Source organism: Mirounga angustirostris, unplaced genomic scaffold, assembly GCF_029215605.1.
Source record: "Mirounga angustirostris isolate CCGP_5_RB_7025 unplaced genomic scaffold, mMirAng1.0.hap1 SCAF_14, whole genome shotgun sequence".
In the NCBI taxonomy this organism is placed as follows: domain Eukaryota; kingdom Metazoa; phylum Chordata; class Mammalia; order Carnivora; family Phocidae; genus Mirounga; species Mirounga angustirostris.
In genome coordinates this window covers 76896598-76912913 of record NW_026991722.1, presented here as the reverse complement: position 1 = coordinate 76912913, position 16316 = coordinate 76896598, and the positions used below count along the sequence as shown (strand labels likewise).

At 48.1% G+C, this 16316-nt stretch overlaps 1 protein-coding gene across 2 annotated transcripts; it reads right to left on the bottom strand.

Moving 5' to 3' along the window:
* Nucleotides 1–2672: 2672 nt before the first annotated feature.
* OAS1 (2'-5'-oligoadenylate synthetase 1) lies at nt 2673–14041 on the bottom strand. 2 transcript variants are annotated; one of them, XM_045887604.2, is made up of 6 exons: nt 13687–14041; nt 11321–11609; nt 8881–9062; nt 4942–5174; nt 4265–4481; nt 2673–3183 (listed from the first exon to the last, which is right to left on the bottom strand). In XM_045887604.2, exons 1-6 carry the CDS (start codon nt 13864–13866, stop codon nt 3025–3027), a joined length of 1260 nt encoding a protein of 419 aa, XP_045743560.1. In that variant the 5' UTR covers nt 13867–14041; the 3' UTR covers nt 2673–3024. The 2 variants fall into 2 exon arrangements, with proteins under 2 accessions (XP_045743560.1, XP_045743561.1); XM_045887605.3 differs by having other exon boundaries at nt 4328–4481.
* Nucleotides 14042–16316: the final 2275 nt, after the last annotated feature.

The window sequence follows — 16316 nt, the reverse complement described above, 5'->3', positions numbered from 1 at the left end:
GAAGAGACAGGCCCCAAATTTTAACAGGTTGGAGGGAGGGACTGTGGAGTGTTTGTTGTTGTTGTTGTTGTTTTATAGATTTTATTTTATTTTTTTTTAAAGATTTTATTTATTTATTTGAGAGAGAGAGAGAATGAGAGACAGCACGAGAGGGAAGAGGATCAGAGGGAGAAGCAGACCCCCGCTGAGCAGGGAGCCCGACGTGGGACTCGATCCCGGGACTCCAGGATCATGACCTGAGCTGAAGGCAGTCGCTTAACCAACTGAGCCACCCAGGCGCCCATTTGTTGTTTTTTTTAATGATGTCTTTATTTTGCTAATGTTAAAGACAATAACCAAATAATGTCTTGAAGGAAGAAGTTTATACTCCCAGAACCCCAGACACAAGAGGCAGAGCCTACCACACACGAAGCACTAGGGTCGTTCATGAGGCAGAGGGAACAAAGGGAGAACATGGAAAGCGCCTTTGTCATAGTTTCTGCAGGCAAGGCAAGACGGGGTTAGCAGACTTCGGATTGGCTAGTTTGAAAGATTTCCGTGGGCTCTGCAGCGTATGGGCTGTCCCGAGTTGTCCAGTACCTGGCCCTGGAGTGAGTAGGGCAGGTGGATTGTGGCCCAGGGTGTGAGAATCCTGGGAAGCCTATAAAGGAGGCGGTTGAGAGTCTGGGCTCAGGGTTGGGTGGTTTGCATATGAAAGGTGGGCTCTTAGCTGTTTGCTATCTCTAGGAATTAGATACCCTGGGAGGGGCCATGTCTCCAGGATCAGCAAGGCCCCAGAAGTCAAAATATCAGAAAATACAGAAAAAGAAAGGTGTGACTAGTACAGAAGAAGCAGAAGGAATGAGGTTGGGGCAGGGGCAGCGGGGAGACATGGTGAGATGGCAGCTTCTTGCAGGTGCCCACCTTGTAGGCAGGGACAGTGGCTGAGAAGATGTCACCAGTTTAGGACCCCTAGCATTGTGTGTCCGTTCTTTATCACAGCTAGGAATTGCTAAGCAGTGCAATTCTCCCTGAAGGTGGTGGTGGGGAGGCGGGTACCGGTGGTGGTGCTGGTCTGGGTAACTCCATGAAGAAGATGCTGATGTAGGATTAAATGTGCAAGAGAAACTGGGGAGGAAGCTGGGAGCCTCCAGGAAAGCGGGTAGACCCTGATTGATTGAGTCTGACTCTGAACGAAGGCAAGAAGGAAGAAAAGCTGGCTTTGCAGTCTAGAGAAGGTCAGCAAGACCAGTGGGGAGTCCTTTAGCCCTGTGACTTGTCAGAGGACCCATGTCTGCCAGGAACGGGGCTGCCTTAGTGTCCCTGCCTCACTCAGCAGCCCGTGTGCGGGGTGACTTCACTGTCAACGTGTGGATGGATTTGGAAGTGCAGCAGCTGGGGCCCCCTCTCCTGGGAGCTCGCTTGGCTAGGTACCTTCTCAGGGTCACCAGAGTGGGGAATGAAGATGCATTAAGACCATCCCGCAGTGATGAAGAGCATGAGATTCAGAGCAAGGACTAGGGTTCAAGTTCAGGCTCTGTCTCTCGCTTGCCAGGTGACCCTGAGCAAGTGCCCTGACCTCAGTTTATTATTATGGCAACAAGAATAAAACCCATCTCACAGGGATGCTGGAGACTTAAAAGGAGGAATAGGGAGATGGACAAGCCCAAGACTTTGTCAGCCACTCAAGGTGACCAGCAGCCCAGGTGACACAAGCATGCTTGGTCCTTTTGTGAGCACTTCTGGGGGGGTTTTATATTTCAGAGCCTTGTAAATGAAATGCTGTTTTCTTGGTACCAAGGACAAGACAGTGTGACAATGTATATCGGTCTAGTGTATTCTTTAATCCAGTGATTTGCCTTCTGGGGCACAGCTGTGGAATATATAGATTTCGGATGTCTGCCACAGGTGTAATTTTAACATTTTTTAGGAGCTGCAGTAAAAAGCAAAAAGAAACAGAGAAGTCCATTTTGATTTAATTCAACATCTCAGAAAGTTCTGTCATTTCAACATGCAATCAATATAAAAAATGATCAGTTGTCGGGGCACCTGGGTGGCTCAGTCATTGGGCGTCTGCCTTCGGCTCAGGTCATGATCCCAGGGTCCTGGGTTCGAGCCCCACATCGGGCTCCCCGCTCGGCGGGAAGCCTGCTTCTCCCTCTCCCACTCCCCCTGCTTGTGTTCCCTCTCTCGCTGTGTCTCTCTCTGTCAAATAAATAAATAAAATCTTAAAAAAAAAAAAAAAAGATCAGTTGTCAAGAATGTGACATTCTTGGGGCGCCTGGGTGGCTCAGTGGATTAAGCATCTGCTTTCGGCTCAGGTCATGATCTCAGGGTCCTGGGATCGAGCCCCGCATCGGGCTCCCTGCTCAGGGAGTCTGCTTCTCCCTCTGCCTGCTGCTCCCCCCCTCCCCCACCACAAAGATGCTGGTCTTAGATCCTTCTGAAAGTTAGAAGGATCCCAAATGATCCAATATTAAAAGTCAGTGCATGCAAATGTCAGACCAGGAGGCAGGGATTTCGGTCTGTTTCGTTCACTGCTGTGCTCCCAGCGTCCAGAACAATGCTTGGAACATAGTAGGTACTCAATACATATTTCTCGTTGAATCGATTCATATATACACACATATAACACGCAGATATATATACCTCTTGGCTCTGGGACTTGCAGTTAATAAACACCCAACACATGGTATTTGCTATTCTTTTTATTGTTATTGATGATATATTGGACTATAAGCCACCCACCAGGAATACAGAAGAAAGTTAAGGCTCTCTGGTTGCCTCTCAGAGAAGACTGTCAGAGAACAGGCTGGGCCAGGGTGGGGCCGTAGGGAAACGGTAGCTATGAGAGGGGAGAGAGCATAGAACAGGGGAAGGGTGGGGGTCAGGAGACCTGGATTCCAGTCTGAGGTCTGACACCAACTCACTGTTGGGACTGGGGCCATCTTCTGCCCTCTGGATCAAGGGACCTCCCCCGACCCCTGAACTGAGGGGGCTGGCCTGGATGATTCTGGAGCCCTTCCCCCTAAGGCCCCCTGGCGTTCATAGGATGGCACACATCCAGTCATCTTCCTTCCGGGCAGTGGGTGGTGTCATGCCTGTGCTGAGGCTCCCAGCAGATAAAGGGCGCCATCCATAATCCTGGGACTGATACATCCTGTGTTCACAAGTTACCCGATTATCCTCATCGTCTTCTTCAAGCTGAAAGGGAAAAGCACATGATCACATCAGAGAACGGATCCTTCCACCTTGGCACTGGGTCTCTGTGAGCATTTATGGTGGATACTGGGTGACATGCCCCCTGGTTCCCCTTGAGGAAGGACAAAGAAGTCTCAGCTGCTGGGGAGGGGGTCAGCAGACAGATGTCAGCAGTCAGCCCCTTTAGGTTTGCCTTGACTACAGAGAGCCCCACGTTCAAGGCTATGCCCCTTCCTGAGTTGCCCATATTCAGTGACGGATCTGTGTGGGGGTCTAAAGGCCTGACCACCCCAGACTGGGGCAGGGCAACTCTGAAGGCCATTGGAGCTCCAGAGGGCTGGGCTGAGATTGTCACTGGGCTCCTCCCCGGCTGGACTTCTCCCTGTGCCCACATAGCAAGTGTGGCCCAGGGAGGGCTGAGCACTGGCATTGGAGTCCCCAACTTCAGATCCCAGCTCTACCACTCCCTAGATAAATGTCCTTGAGCAGGTGACTTCACCTCTCTGAGCCTCCCTTTCTCGTATGTAAGACTGGGAGTAGCAAACACACCTCAAAGGGTGTTGTGATGATTTAATGAAATAATGGAGCATTTAGGATAGAACCTGAGCCCGAAGCAAATATTCAGTAAGAGGTGGCTATTATTATTTATTTTTATTCATAGAGGAATGAGCCTGCTGGGGTCGTGGAAAGAGTTGCCTCTGGCCAGGGTCATGTTAACTGAAGAATGAAGTCTGGACAAGGGATGTGCAAATCCCAGGAACCCTCTGAATGGGCCCAAGATGACTGAAAATATGGAGCATAGCCTGAGACTCTATGAATACGTGACTTCTAGCAAGGAGCAATTTCTTTGGAGAGAATGTTTCTTTGGAGAGGATGGAGGTCACTTGACCTCTCTAGGCCTGCTTCCTCACCCGTGACACGGGGAGGGTAGGACAGGCCTGTCTCAAAGGACATGATGGGAGGTTGGAGACGAGACAAAACATGTGAAATGCTCCGCACTGGACTTGGAACATAATAAGTGGTTAGTACACATCAGATAATGACCATAATTATTTACTAGTATGTTAGAAAGCATTAGTCTTACATGCCCCACGCTATATAGAAGGTATGTGGGGAGGGACGACAGGGTGGAAGCAGACAGTCTCACTGGCATGTCCCAGAAGCCCACTGGAGACCCATCCCCTTTCTTAAAGCATGGGTAACTCAGCCAGGCCCTGGCCTCGTCTGCCAGTCGCCGCCAGCCTTTTGGGTCTCCAGCAGCCACGTTTCCCGTCGGGTCAGCTGGGTCCAGAATCACAGGCCTGGAGGGTAACAGTGAGAGAGGGATGGGTGAGGAACCAGGGCTGTGTCTGGCGGATTCAGATGCTCCCGGCAGGGCAAGCCACCAGCCTGGCAGGCTGGGACTCAGGGCAGGAGTGGGGCGCTGTTCTTATAGCAAGCTCTTAATCCCCGGGAGCGATTATGATTCTTTCTCTAGCTGTTGTTATTTTAGTTCAAATTTTGGCTCTTCCACTCATTTTCTGTTAAGGTAAGACAAGCTCCTTACCCCTCAGAACCTCAGTTTACTCATCTGTACAGTGGCTACGGATGGCCTGCCTCACAGGGTTGGAGGTTTACATCAGATGGCAGCAGGAAAAGGCTTAGCACAATGGCTGGTCATAGAAGAGGACCAGCAAATGAGGGGCCCTCATTGCCAAGATGCCACATCTGTATCTAGGGGCTCATTCACGTGGGGAGCTAACCCATGTGGAGAGAGAGTACCTGGGTTTTGCAAGCTGCCTCTTCAGGTATTGTCCAATAATCGGGTTTTCAAAGTTGTAATACTTTGTCCAGTAGATGCAAAGCTGCTGGTAGTTCAGGACTAATCTCAAGACGGTCTGAAATCCCTGAGCTGTGCTGAACTCCGTTTGCTTGCTGCCGTGCTCCCAGGCATAGACTGTCAGGAGCTCCAAGGCATACAGCTGTGGCAGGGGCTTCCCAAGCTGCTTCTTACACTGAGAGGAGCAAAAAGAATCAGAAACGTGCACTTGTCCAGCTGGGGCATAAAGCACATTTCCCAAAGGCCAAATCCAGCCTGCCATCTGCTTTTGTAAATAACACTTCCGTGGAGCAAATCCACGCCCATTCATTCCCATGGAGTCTAATGGCTGCTTTCATGCTACAGAGTTGAGTAGTTGTGACAGAGACCATGTGGCCCACAAGGTCTAAAATACTTACTACCTAGGGCATTATGGAAAAAGGTTTACTGACTCCTGGGTCAAGAGCTTGGGCTCTGGATTCTGAGTGATGTGGGTTTGAGTCCTGGCTCCACTGGTGTCCAATTCCTGGAAGACAACTTAGACTCTCGGAGCCTCATTTTTCTCACCTGCCAAGTGAGTGGTCATAGTAGCACCAAACTTATAAGGATACTGTGAAAATTAACTGAGAGGAAGAAATTGTAGTATTCCTAAGAGCCAAACAAAATTCCCTTTGGAGTAAGATATAAAACCCAAAGCCTCAAGTGATTTCACAAGTAAATTTCAAGTACCATGACCAGCACATAAATAACCAGGCACACAAGGAAACAAGATACCAAGAGTAATAACCAGCAAAAAAAAAAAAAAAAAAAAGGCGGGGGGGACAATAGTAATAAGTCCACAAAACTTTAAATATTGAAGGATCATATAGAGACTTTAAAATAACTAGAAACATTCTGTTTACAGAAATAAAAGAAGAGCTTGAACTAGAGGAAATTAGAAGCCATAAGAAGTAACTTAGCATATTTGAAAAAGAATAAAATAGAAAATGTTGAACAAAATTTACAATAACTGTAATTAATAACTCAACTGCAAATTAGACACAGTTAAAGGAGAAATCAGTGAATTAGAGAGTATGTTAGAACAAACTATTCAGAATAAAACATTGGGAGACAGAAAGATGGAAAATGTGGAAGAGAGTGTAAAGATAATGGAAGATAGAGTGAGGTCTAACATACATTTAATTGGAGTTCCAGGAGGTGAGGAAGAGAGAAAGAGAGACAATGTTTTAGGAGAATGGCTGAGAGTTTCCAAAACTGATGAAAGATACCCATTCACAGATTCAGGAATCCCAGTGAAGGACCCAGTGAACTCCAAGCAGGACAAGTGAAAAAAGAATCATCATTAAGACACTTCAGATTGAGGGGCACCTGGGTGGCTCAGTTGGTTGAGCATCTGCCTTCGGATTGGGTCGTGGTCCTGGGGTCATGGATCTTGCCCCACATCGGGCTCCCTGCTCAGCGGAGACCCTGCTTCTTCCTCCCCCTCTGCCATTCCCCACCCCCAGCTTGTGCTCTCTGGCTCTAGCTCTCTGTCAAATAAATAAATAAAACCTTAAAAAAAAAAAGAAACCTCAGATTGAAATGGAACAAAATCAAAGACAAAGAGAAAAATACAAATGCAGCCAGAGGAATAAGACAGATTACCTACAAAGGAGCCACAGTTAGACTGACAACTGACTTCTCACCAGTGACCCCGGAAGATGGAGTGATATATTTCCGTGTAGTGAAATGGCCTCCAACCCAGCAAAAATACCCTTCAACAATGAAGGTAAAATCAAGACATTTTCAGGCAAACAAAAACTAAGAGTTCATTATCAGAAGACCGTCAGCAAAAAAATCTTCCAGGACATACTTCAGGAAGAAGGAACATGATCCCAGGAGGAAGGTTAGAGATGTAGGAAAGAGTTGATGGTGAAGAATGTGGTAAACACGCGGATAGATAAAATGAGCTCTAGATATGGAAAATAATAGTAATGCTTTGCGGCCTTTGAAAATATAGAGACTTGATACACACAACAAAGTGGCATGTAAGTTACAGGTAGTGATGGTGGTGGTGAGTGGAGTTAAAGTATTGTGAGATTCCTGTATTGTTTTATGGGAAAGAAGAGAGAGGGAGGAGGGGCAGGGAGGGAGGGAAAGAGACAATTCCTTGTCGTGCAGGACTATCTTGCTCATTGTAAAACAACTACTATTCCGGGCTTCTTTGTCAGGAGCATCCTTGCCCCCTATCACCATGGTTACCAAAAATGTCCTCATGAATTTTCAGTATCCTTGGGGGTAGTGTTACACTTGTCAAGAACCACTTTGGTAAGTCCTAAGATGTTCAGGCTCCATGATCAAATTTCCTTCAACAGCAAACTAAGATGTCTAGCAAATAAAGGATTGTCTTGCTTTGCCTTGAAGGTAATTTTTATTTTTTAAGACTTTATTTATTTATTTATTTGAGAGAGAGGGAGAGATAGTGAGCATGAGAGAGAGCAGGAGCGGGGAGAGAGGCAGAAGGAGAGGGAGAGAAGCAGACTCCCCGCTGAGCTGGGAGCCTGACATGGGGCTCGATCCCTGGACCCTGGGATCATGCCCTGAGCCGAAGGCAGATGCTTACCTGACTGAGCCACCCAGGTGTCCCTTAAAGATTATTTTTAAAGTAGGAAGGTTTATCCTTAATTACTTTCTTCTACCCATTCATCCAAAAACATACATGTATATTATAAAATGAATATTATATATTAGGCAAAGTCTTAAGTCGGAAGGCCCAAATTTCAAGTTTTTGTTCTGCTACTTATTAGCTGGAAGAGCATTCTGACTCTTACCCTCTTTCTCTAATACAGGTTTGAGAGGAGGGCGCCTGGGTGGCTCAGTTGGTTAAGCGACTGCCTTCGGCTCAGGTCATGATCCTGGAGTCCCGGGATCGAGTCCCGCATCAGGCTACCTGCTCAGCAGGGAGTCTGCTTCTCCCTCTCCCGCTCCCCCTCTTGTGCTCTTTCTCTCTCTCACTCTCTCTCTCAAATAAATAAATAAAATCTTTAAAAAAAAAAAAAAAAGAAGAAGCCAGAGGGAGTTAAGTCAGACCTGTTCAGGGTCAGACAGCCAGGAAGTACACAGAAGTCTGTGTGTGTGTGTGTGTGTGTGTGTGTGTGTGTGGTTATAGCATTCATTAATTTATTCAACAATTCCTTACTGAGCACCTATTATGTGCCAGGCATTGTTCTAGGTTCCGAGATACAGCGGTGAATAAAACACACACATCCCTTCCTTCATGCACATTTTTAGTGGGGAGACAGACTATCCCACAGGCTGGAACAGAGTTTCCCCCTTGGAGGAAATAAAAGGAAGACAGCACGGCCTGAAGGGCGGGGGTGGGGGGGTGGGGGGGGGTTCAGAGAGGTCCAGGGCAGATCCTGGGAGCCTCATGAGATGACTGGGACCAGGGTGAGAGTGATAGAGGGGTGACAATTGGTTATATTTTCAATACAGGACCAACATCATTTGTAGACTGGTGGGATAGACGAGTGCGTGTGCAACAGTCCAGGAAGACCCACGGTTTAGGCCAGAGTGGCTAGAAGCCCATATGGGCTTGTCATTTCCTAAGATGGGAAGGACCAGGAGGAAGGAGGTACCCCGGGTCCACCGGTACCTGTCCTAGGCCCTGCGCCTTCCCTTCTCATCCTCCCCCTCATCTCCGCACCCCTTCTCCTCCTTCTCTCCTTCCCCACACATCCCCTCCCCCTCCCTTTCCTCTCCCCTTCCTGCCACCTCATCCTTCTCCTTTCCCCTCCCTCCCTCCCCTCCTCCTCCTCCCCTCTCCACACCTCTCTCTTCTCCTTCCCTCCCTCTATTCTGTAACCCTCCCCCCTTCCTTCTCTACCCACCCCCCCTCTGCTCCCCAAGCAGGAGGAACATACCTTTTGGTACCAGTACTTGACCAGGCGGATGAGGCTCTTCACCTTGGTTGGACGCTGCCTCAGGAAGTCCCGCTGCAGCTCTGTGAAGCAGGTGGAGAACTCCCCCTCTCTGCCCAGGTCCTGGCACTCTTGAATTAGCTTGACGTAGACTTGAGGGTCAGGCCTGTTATTGGTCCACTGACCTGTTAGGGACAAAGCCATCACTTTAAGATGTCAGCGCTTCTCTGAGGTTCTTTCAGTTGCTCTGGGGAGACAAGCTTGCTGGCCGTGGGGCACAGCGGAAGGGGCAGCAGGCCCAGAGCCAGGGGGCCTGGAGTCCATCCCCAGCCTTTCCTTCTCCCAGCTCTCCTGCTCTCACCCCGTCCAGGCGGCCGTCACCCCTCTCTCCCACCAGGGCTTCAGGCGGCAGCCTCCTCGCTGGGGCCTCCACAGCCCATTCCCGACCCAGCACCCAGACAGGCCTTTCAAAACCTGGTCACACAGCTTCTTGCTTCCCACAACATCGGGAATAAAGTCCAGAGTCCCCATAATGGCCTATGAAATTGGATGTGCTCTGTCTCCTGCCGCCTCTCCCATCTCGCCTCCTACCTTGCTCCCTTGCCATGGACGCCATGTGGCCTTTTTCCTCTTCCCCAAATATGCCAAGCTCATTCCTGTCTCAGGGCCTTTGCACTTGTGGTTTCCTCTTCCTAGAACCCCCAGATCTTCCCATGGTGGGCTCCTTCTCATCCCTTGGGCCTCAGCTCAGAGGTCACCTCCTCAGGGGACCCTCCATCATCACTCTGTCCGAAAAAGCCCTCCACTCTCCATTGCTCTCCATTGAATCAAGCCAGTTAGGTTTTTTGTCACAGCAGGTATCCTTCCATTTATCTTGTTTCTGTACTTATTGTCCGGCTCCAGGAGAGAGGTTCCTTGTTGGGCTCATTCATGGCCATAGAGCAGTGCCTGGTCCACAGTAGGTGCTCCATGGATAATCTGTGCTTCTCATTGTTGATTGGATGTCTCTGTCCTCTGGTGATACCTCTCTTCCGATCTATTTTCCACACTACAGTTGGGCTGTCTTTCCAAAACATAAATCTGACCCTGCTCGAAACCCTTCCACAGCTATCCATTGTGCTCAGGAGAAATCCATGGCCAAGGTTGCAGGCTTCTGCAGGGTCAGCTCACTCCCTCCTTGCCCTCCACCCTCTGTTCATCCTCGGCATCTTGCAGTCCCCCAACACATCCTGATCTTCTCTTTTCTCCAGGCCTTTGCTTGCACTGTTCCCTCTGCCTGCTTTGTCCTTCCGCCCCTTCTCTCTCCCCTTCTTATTTTTTTTGTAGCCAATGGAATGCCAGCACCCAACATTGGACATGGAACAAGGAAAGATCCCCAAACTTTCTCATTTCCTGGTGTTTTTAGAGTTTCGGTATTATTTTCATGGGTCCCCTATGCCAAACAACAAAAAAAAACGAAAAAAAAAAAAAATCCAACCAAACCAAAAAAACCCAAACAACAACAAAACCCACCCCAGTTCCATGTACGTAGTTGAGTACAAGGGAACAGTAGGAGTTTCTGTGGTGTTGCCCTCCAAAATTTAAAATCTAAACTATCCCATGTGCCCCTGTGAGATATTTCACTGTGGCACCCTGGGGCACCTCGGGGCACAGTTGGGGAACTGCATTTCTTAACACCTCCTATGTGCCAGGCCCTGTGTAAGAGCTTAATGTAGATGATCATTTATTTTTTTCAGTTTTTTATTATTTTTTAAAGATTTTATTTATTTATTTGACAGAGAGAACAAGTAGGCAGAGAGGCAGGCAGGGGGAAAGGGAGAAGCAGGCTCCCTGCTCGCTGAGCAGGGAGCCCGATGCAGGACTCGATCCCAGGACCCTGGGATCATGACCTGAGCCGAAGGCAGACGCTTAACCGACTGAGCCACCCAGGTGCCCCCTTAATGTAGATGATCATTTAATACTTAAAGTAAGAGCAGGACCTAGGTGGTCTGGTTTAACCCATTTTCCTAACGAGGCGATGCTTCCTGTCCAAATGTTTCTGCAGAATTATCTAGAGATTCCTCAGGATAAGTTTAGTGGGGTCTCCTCGTGTTTGGGGTAAAAGATGCAATTCACATATTGACTCTACGCTGGATCTATGCTGCCTCATTTTCAGCAAGAGACGTCTCAAGTAGGAGCAGCCAGCCTGACAGGAGTTCCCTGAGAAATGTCTTGCCCCCAAATGGTGCCAATTTGCCGTTTCATGTCGCTCCTGTGACCTCATTCATTCTAAGATCTCCTCCCCACTTTGATGGGATGCCCCGTCATGGTAAGACTCTCCAATTGTGGGAAATTTCTACTCAGAAATATGAAAAGAGAAAGAAGCCTTGACGCAGGACAAAGGCAGAAAGCCCGTGTGTGTGAGTGTGAGTGAGTGCGTGTGTGTGTGCGCGCGCGCACTTACCCAGGACGTCAAAGGCGGGCAGTATATCAAACTCCACCCCTTCATAGAGAATAGGGTGCAGGAGCAGAAAGCTGAGGGCTCGGGGCTTCTCAGGCCGCAGACTCCTGACCTCAAACTGCACTTCAAAGGTTTCTTCTCTTTGACAGGCTTCCAGCTGCCTCTTAATTTCCCAGATGAACTCTCCTCGTTTGTCAAGTTGCTCCTGAAAACTCCGGAGGTTGTTAAGAAAGACCACAAGGTCGGCATCTGATCGGCCTCTGAGGGACGTGCCTTTGCCCGAAGAGCCACCCTAAAACAGATGAGGAGAATGAGAACTAACAGTTATGGAGGAGAGCCTCCCTATATAAAGTGATGAGGACAATCACTAACATTCTTGAGCCTTAGCCTCTGCGCTGAGGGCATCAGCAGTCTTAGCTCCCATGATGCTCACAGGACTCTATGACTCCCGTAATCTTGTTATCAGTCCCCTCTTCCCAGGTGGGGCATAAGAGCTCAGAGAGGGGATACAGAAGCCCAGCCTCCCGGTGAGCGGTGAGAGAGCTGCAATTCAAACCCTGGCTGTCTCTTTCTAGCATCTGTGTTCTTTACTCCCTAACCTTTACTATCTTATATAGGATTATATACTGTAGGCTGGCCCGTGCTGGGTGGTTTACATACATCATAGAATCTGTACAGCCCTCTCAGGCACTGGGAGTTATGCAAGAGGAAAGTGAAGCACAGAGAGGTAAAGTGACTTGCTCAAAATTTCACAGCCAGTAGGTGCTATCTATATGATCACTTCTTAACCAGCCCATGATACCATAGAAATGGTGTCCCCATTGTGGATGGAGGAAAAAGGGAACCCTCATGCACTGCTGGTGGGAATATAAATTGGTGAAGCCATTGTGGAAAACAGTATGGAGGTTCCTCAAAAAATTAAAAATAGAGCTGCCTTATGATCCAGTAATCCCACTATTGGGTATTTACCCAAAGAAAATGAAAACACTAATTTGAGAAGATACATGCAATCCTGTGTTTATTGCAGCATTATTTACAATAGCCAAGATATGGAAGCAGCCCAAGTGTCCATCCATAGATGAATGGATAAAGAAGATGTGGTATACACACACACACACACACACACACACCAATGGAATATTCTCCAGCCATAAAAAGAATGACACCTTGCCGTTCGCAACAACATGGATGGATCTAGAAGGTATAATGATAAGTGAAATAAGTCAGACAGAGAAAGACAAATACCATATGATTTCACTCATACGTGGAATCTACAAAATAAAACAAACAAAACAATAGACTCAAATACAGAGAGCAAACTGGTGGTTGCCAGAGGGGAGGTGGGTGGGGGATGAGTGACATAAATAAAGGGGATTAAGAAGTTCAAACTTCCAGTTATCAGATAAGTCACAGAGATGAAAAGTACAGCCTAGGGAATATAGTCAATGATATTGTACTAACGCCATGTGGGGACAGGTGGTGACTACATTTATCATAAAGAGCACTGAGTAATGTACAGAATTGTAGAATCAATACACTGTGTACCTGAAACTAATATCACATGGTATGTTAATTATACTTCAATAAGAAAAAAGAATCCTAGTTCATCAGGGAAGTTGAAAAGCTGAGCTTTCGGCAACACCTGGCTCTGTTTTTGTGGAGTATTTACTTTACGGGAGACGACACCTACAATTTTGTAACCACACAAAATCAGAATAACAGCTAGTTGTTGTTGGCTGGAGAGGGGCTCTGGAAGCCATTTTGTCAGGAAAAAAACAGAAACAAGCCCCCGGGACGTAGTCTTTAAACAGCTCATGACTCTGCAGAAATTGTGTGTCCCCAGCCTGGCCGTTCATTAGCAAATTACTTACTAGAGCTGGGCCTCAGTCTTCCTGTCTCTGAAATGGATGTGGCTGAGGATGGTGGTTCATAAACTTCAGCCAGGGCATTTATTTAAAAGTTACAGGTGTAGGGTGCCTGGGTGGCTCAGTCGTTAAGCGTCTACCTTCGGCTCAGGTCATGATCCCAGGGTTCTGGGATCGAGTCCCACATCAGGCTCCCTGCTCAGTAGGAAGCCTGCTTCTCCCTCTCCCACTCCCCCTGCTTGTATTCCTGCTCTCGCTGTCTCTCTGTCAAATAAATAAATAAAATCTTTAAAAATAAAATAAAATAAAAGTTACAGGTGTAGGGCCTCACCCCAGAATCTATTCTAACAAGTTATGGTTAGATTTTTTTTTTTTTTTTGGTATGGATATGTCAGAAACCACCAGCCCCAAAGACCTTTACCCTTTTGCTCTCCCTCTCTGTCTCTGCGGGACCTGTTGCCCATCCAGGCACCCCTCCCCCCAGGCAAGGAGGCTTGGGCTCACCTTGACAACTTTGGACACCCGCACAGGGTGGGGGGCACCTTGGAAACACTTCTCCTTCAGGAAAGTGGAGATGATGTGGACGGCTCCCTTGATCTGCTTGCGGAAATGCGTGTCTGGCAGGAGACAGTTTTCAATGAACTTGTCCAGATCCTTGGCGGGGGTCTTTTCCAGCTCCCACATGATTCTCAGGGCAGGGACAGGAGCGCCTGTGGCCGAAGAGCTGGCTGCAGGGAACTCTAGTTTCAGAGATCCTGCAGCCTGAGTCAGTTTAGTTTCAATTCCTAGGAAGGGAGGAGCTTAGCATGGCAAACACCCTGAACGGCTTCTGCCCTACCGGCTCCGCCCACAACTTACTACCCTCTTGTCCTTTATGCAGCAGCCCAGAATATCAGGCTGGACTCCGAAACTGTTGCGTTTTTTTTTTTTTTAAGATTTTATTTATGTATCTGAGTGAGAGGGAGAGTGAGCATGCGAGCCTGGGGGAGGGGCAGCGGGAGAGAGAGCACCAAAGGGTCCAAGGGTCCATCCCAGGACTCTGGGATCATGACTGGAGCTGAAGGCAGACACTTACCTCGACTGAGCCACCCAGGCGCCCCTCAAACTGTTGCTTTTTAACCCCTATTAGTACCTCACCCAGGAGAAATTGTCATTAAAAACCCATTTGTAGTTTTCTGCTTTACCCAGGAGAAATTGTCACTAAAAAAGGGATTTATGGTTTCCTGCTTTGTCTTTTTTTATTGCTGACAAAATTCTTTTATAGTTTCCTATGATCTTTACAGCGATACATGCACATTGTAAAGTGGAAAAGAAGTCAGAAAAGCAGGAAGCCTAAAGACCATCCATGATCCTAAAACTCAAAAACCACTATAAACACTTTGGTATAGATGTTTTCAGATATTTTTCTAGGTTAACACACACACACACACACACACACAAGCACACACACACACACACACTCAAACACAGTTCTTTTTTTTTTTTTTTTAAAGCATCATGCTATATATATTTTCCCTTTCGACTCATAGGCTTTATTTCTTACAGCAGTTTTAGGTTTAGAGAAAAATTGAAGAGAAAGAACAGAGCCCCTGTAACACACTCCGAGCGTGCTAAAGGGCTAACTTGCTTCAAGTTTCTGCACTCCTTATTTGCTGACCTAAGTCCCTTGATCTATAGCAGAAGGGACTGTCCCTGAGATTTGCAGACCCCTGGTCTCCAGGAGAGAAGGACCAAACTATCCCAGAGCATAAGGCTTGACCACATTCAAAAAAACAGCTGCCATGATCTTAGCCAGCCTGTTCTGGGTCCTGTCCACGGACGACTATCCACCTGCTTCTCCTGCCTGTAGCCCCCTCCCTCTCCCGTGCCTTCCCCTTTAAAGCCCCCCAGCTCCTCCTGGACAGGGAAGGTGGTCTTAGAGACATCAGTCCGTCATCTTCCCAGGTTGCCGGCTCCCCGAATAAAGCAACCCTTCCTTTCCCACCATCATGTGTCCCTTGAGCATTGATTTTTGAGTGCTGAGCAGCGGAACCTGAGTTCAGAACCGGTTCTGGGTCTGGTAACAGATTGTGGCCAGCAGCCAAAAGCTGTGCTTCTGACTTGTCCAGTCCCCCCCGAGCCCCAGGGACTCCCCGAGACAGAGCAGGTGGCTGCCACAGGGCCCAGGGCCCACCCGTGTGTTGCCCGAGCTGGTGGCCTTGACAGATGGAACCAGCTGCTGGTGGCTGGGGGAGCCTGTGGGGGCCAAGTCTTAGAGGAAGTTTTCCCAAGCAGCTGCCCAAACCCTTTTGTTTTGGAGATGCTCTCTGTCTTTCCGGACTGGGCATGGACTGCCTATTTTCACTTTTTGTTGGTGGAAAGAAAACATGCATCTGTTCCATCTGTTTGAGCTGATGGGCTCTGGGACCGGGTAAGTCTGCCAGCCTGCACACAGGGAGTCTTATTCCTCTGTCTTCTGGGCTTTTAGCCTTCTGGACCCTTCTGGGTCAATCTATAGGACCACTGGTAAGGGACAGGACTTGGAAGTGGCTCCATACCTGTCTCTCCTCAAAGGAGGGGAAATCTGTCTAAGAGGGATCTCATCTGTCTGTTTCTGGAACCTGCACAAGAATGGGAGGATTTAGTTCCATCCCATCTCAGAGCCTGTTGGGGCGAAATCTGTCTGATGGGCATACTTATAGTTAGGATCCCATGTCAAAAAATGAAATCATATTTTATTGGAGCGCTGCTTGGCCTATGCATGTTTTGAGCTCGGAAGCAAGATGACCACTAAATAAACCTTTAAGTTATGACACCATCTTGCAATTGGAATTTTTTCATCAGGGATCAGGTAAATGGGATGAGATCCCCTACATGCAGGCTTCTATGTCCCTCCATAAAGACGCCTCACAGGAAGGGATCCAGTTGATGGTCCAGAGAGATAAGGATGGACAAAAACTGAAGACACCTGACCCTGGAAATCCTCAATCCACCTCCCCAAGCACAAGCACCTGAACGGGTACCCAACCCACAGCTGCCTGCCCCTCCCCCGCCTCCGCAGGGCTGAAAATCAACCAGAGAAAGAGCCTGTTTTGCAGGAGAGAGAGAGAGAGAGACAAGGCAGAGAGGGAGGAATGGTAGTCCAAACCTTGAGT

Bases quoted from the DNA above. Each gene is read 5' to 3' on its own strand.
- OAS1 (XM_045887604.2), bottom strand. From the start codon at position 13,866: ATGTGGGAGCTGGAAAAGACCCCCGCCAAGGATCTGGACAAGTTCATT. The intron at 4,482-4,941 runs GTACTCTCTCTC...GTTACCCTCCAG, and splicing joins AGGCAGCTTGCAAAACCCAG to GCCTGTGATTCTGGACCCAG. The intron at 3,184-4,264 runs GTAAGACTAATG...TTTCCCTTTCAG, and splicing joins TTCTATATAGCGTGGGGCAT to CTTGAAGAAGACGATGAGGA.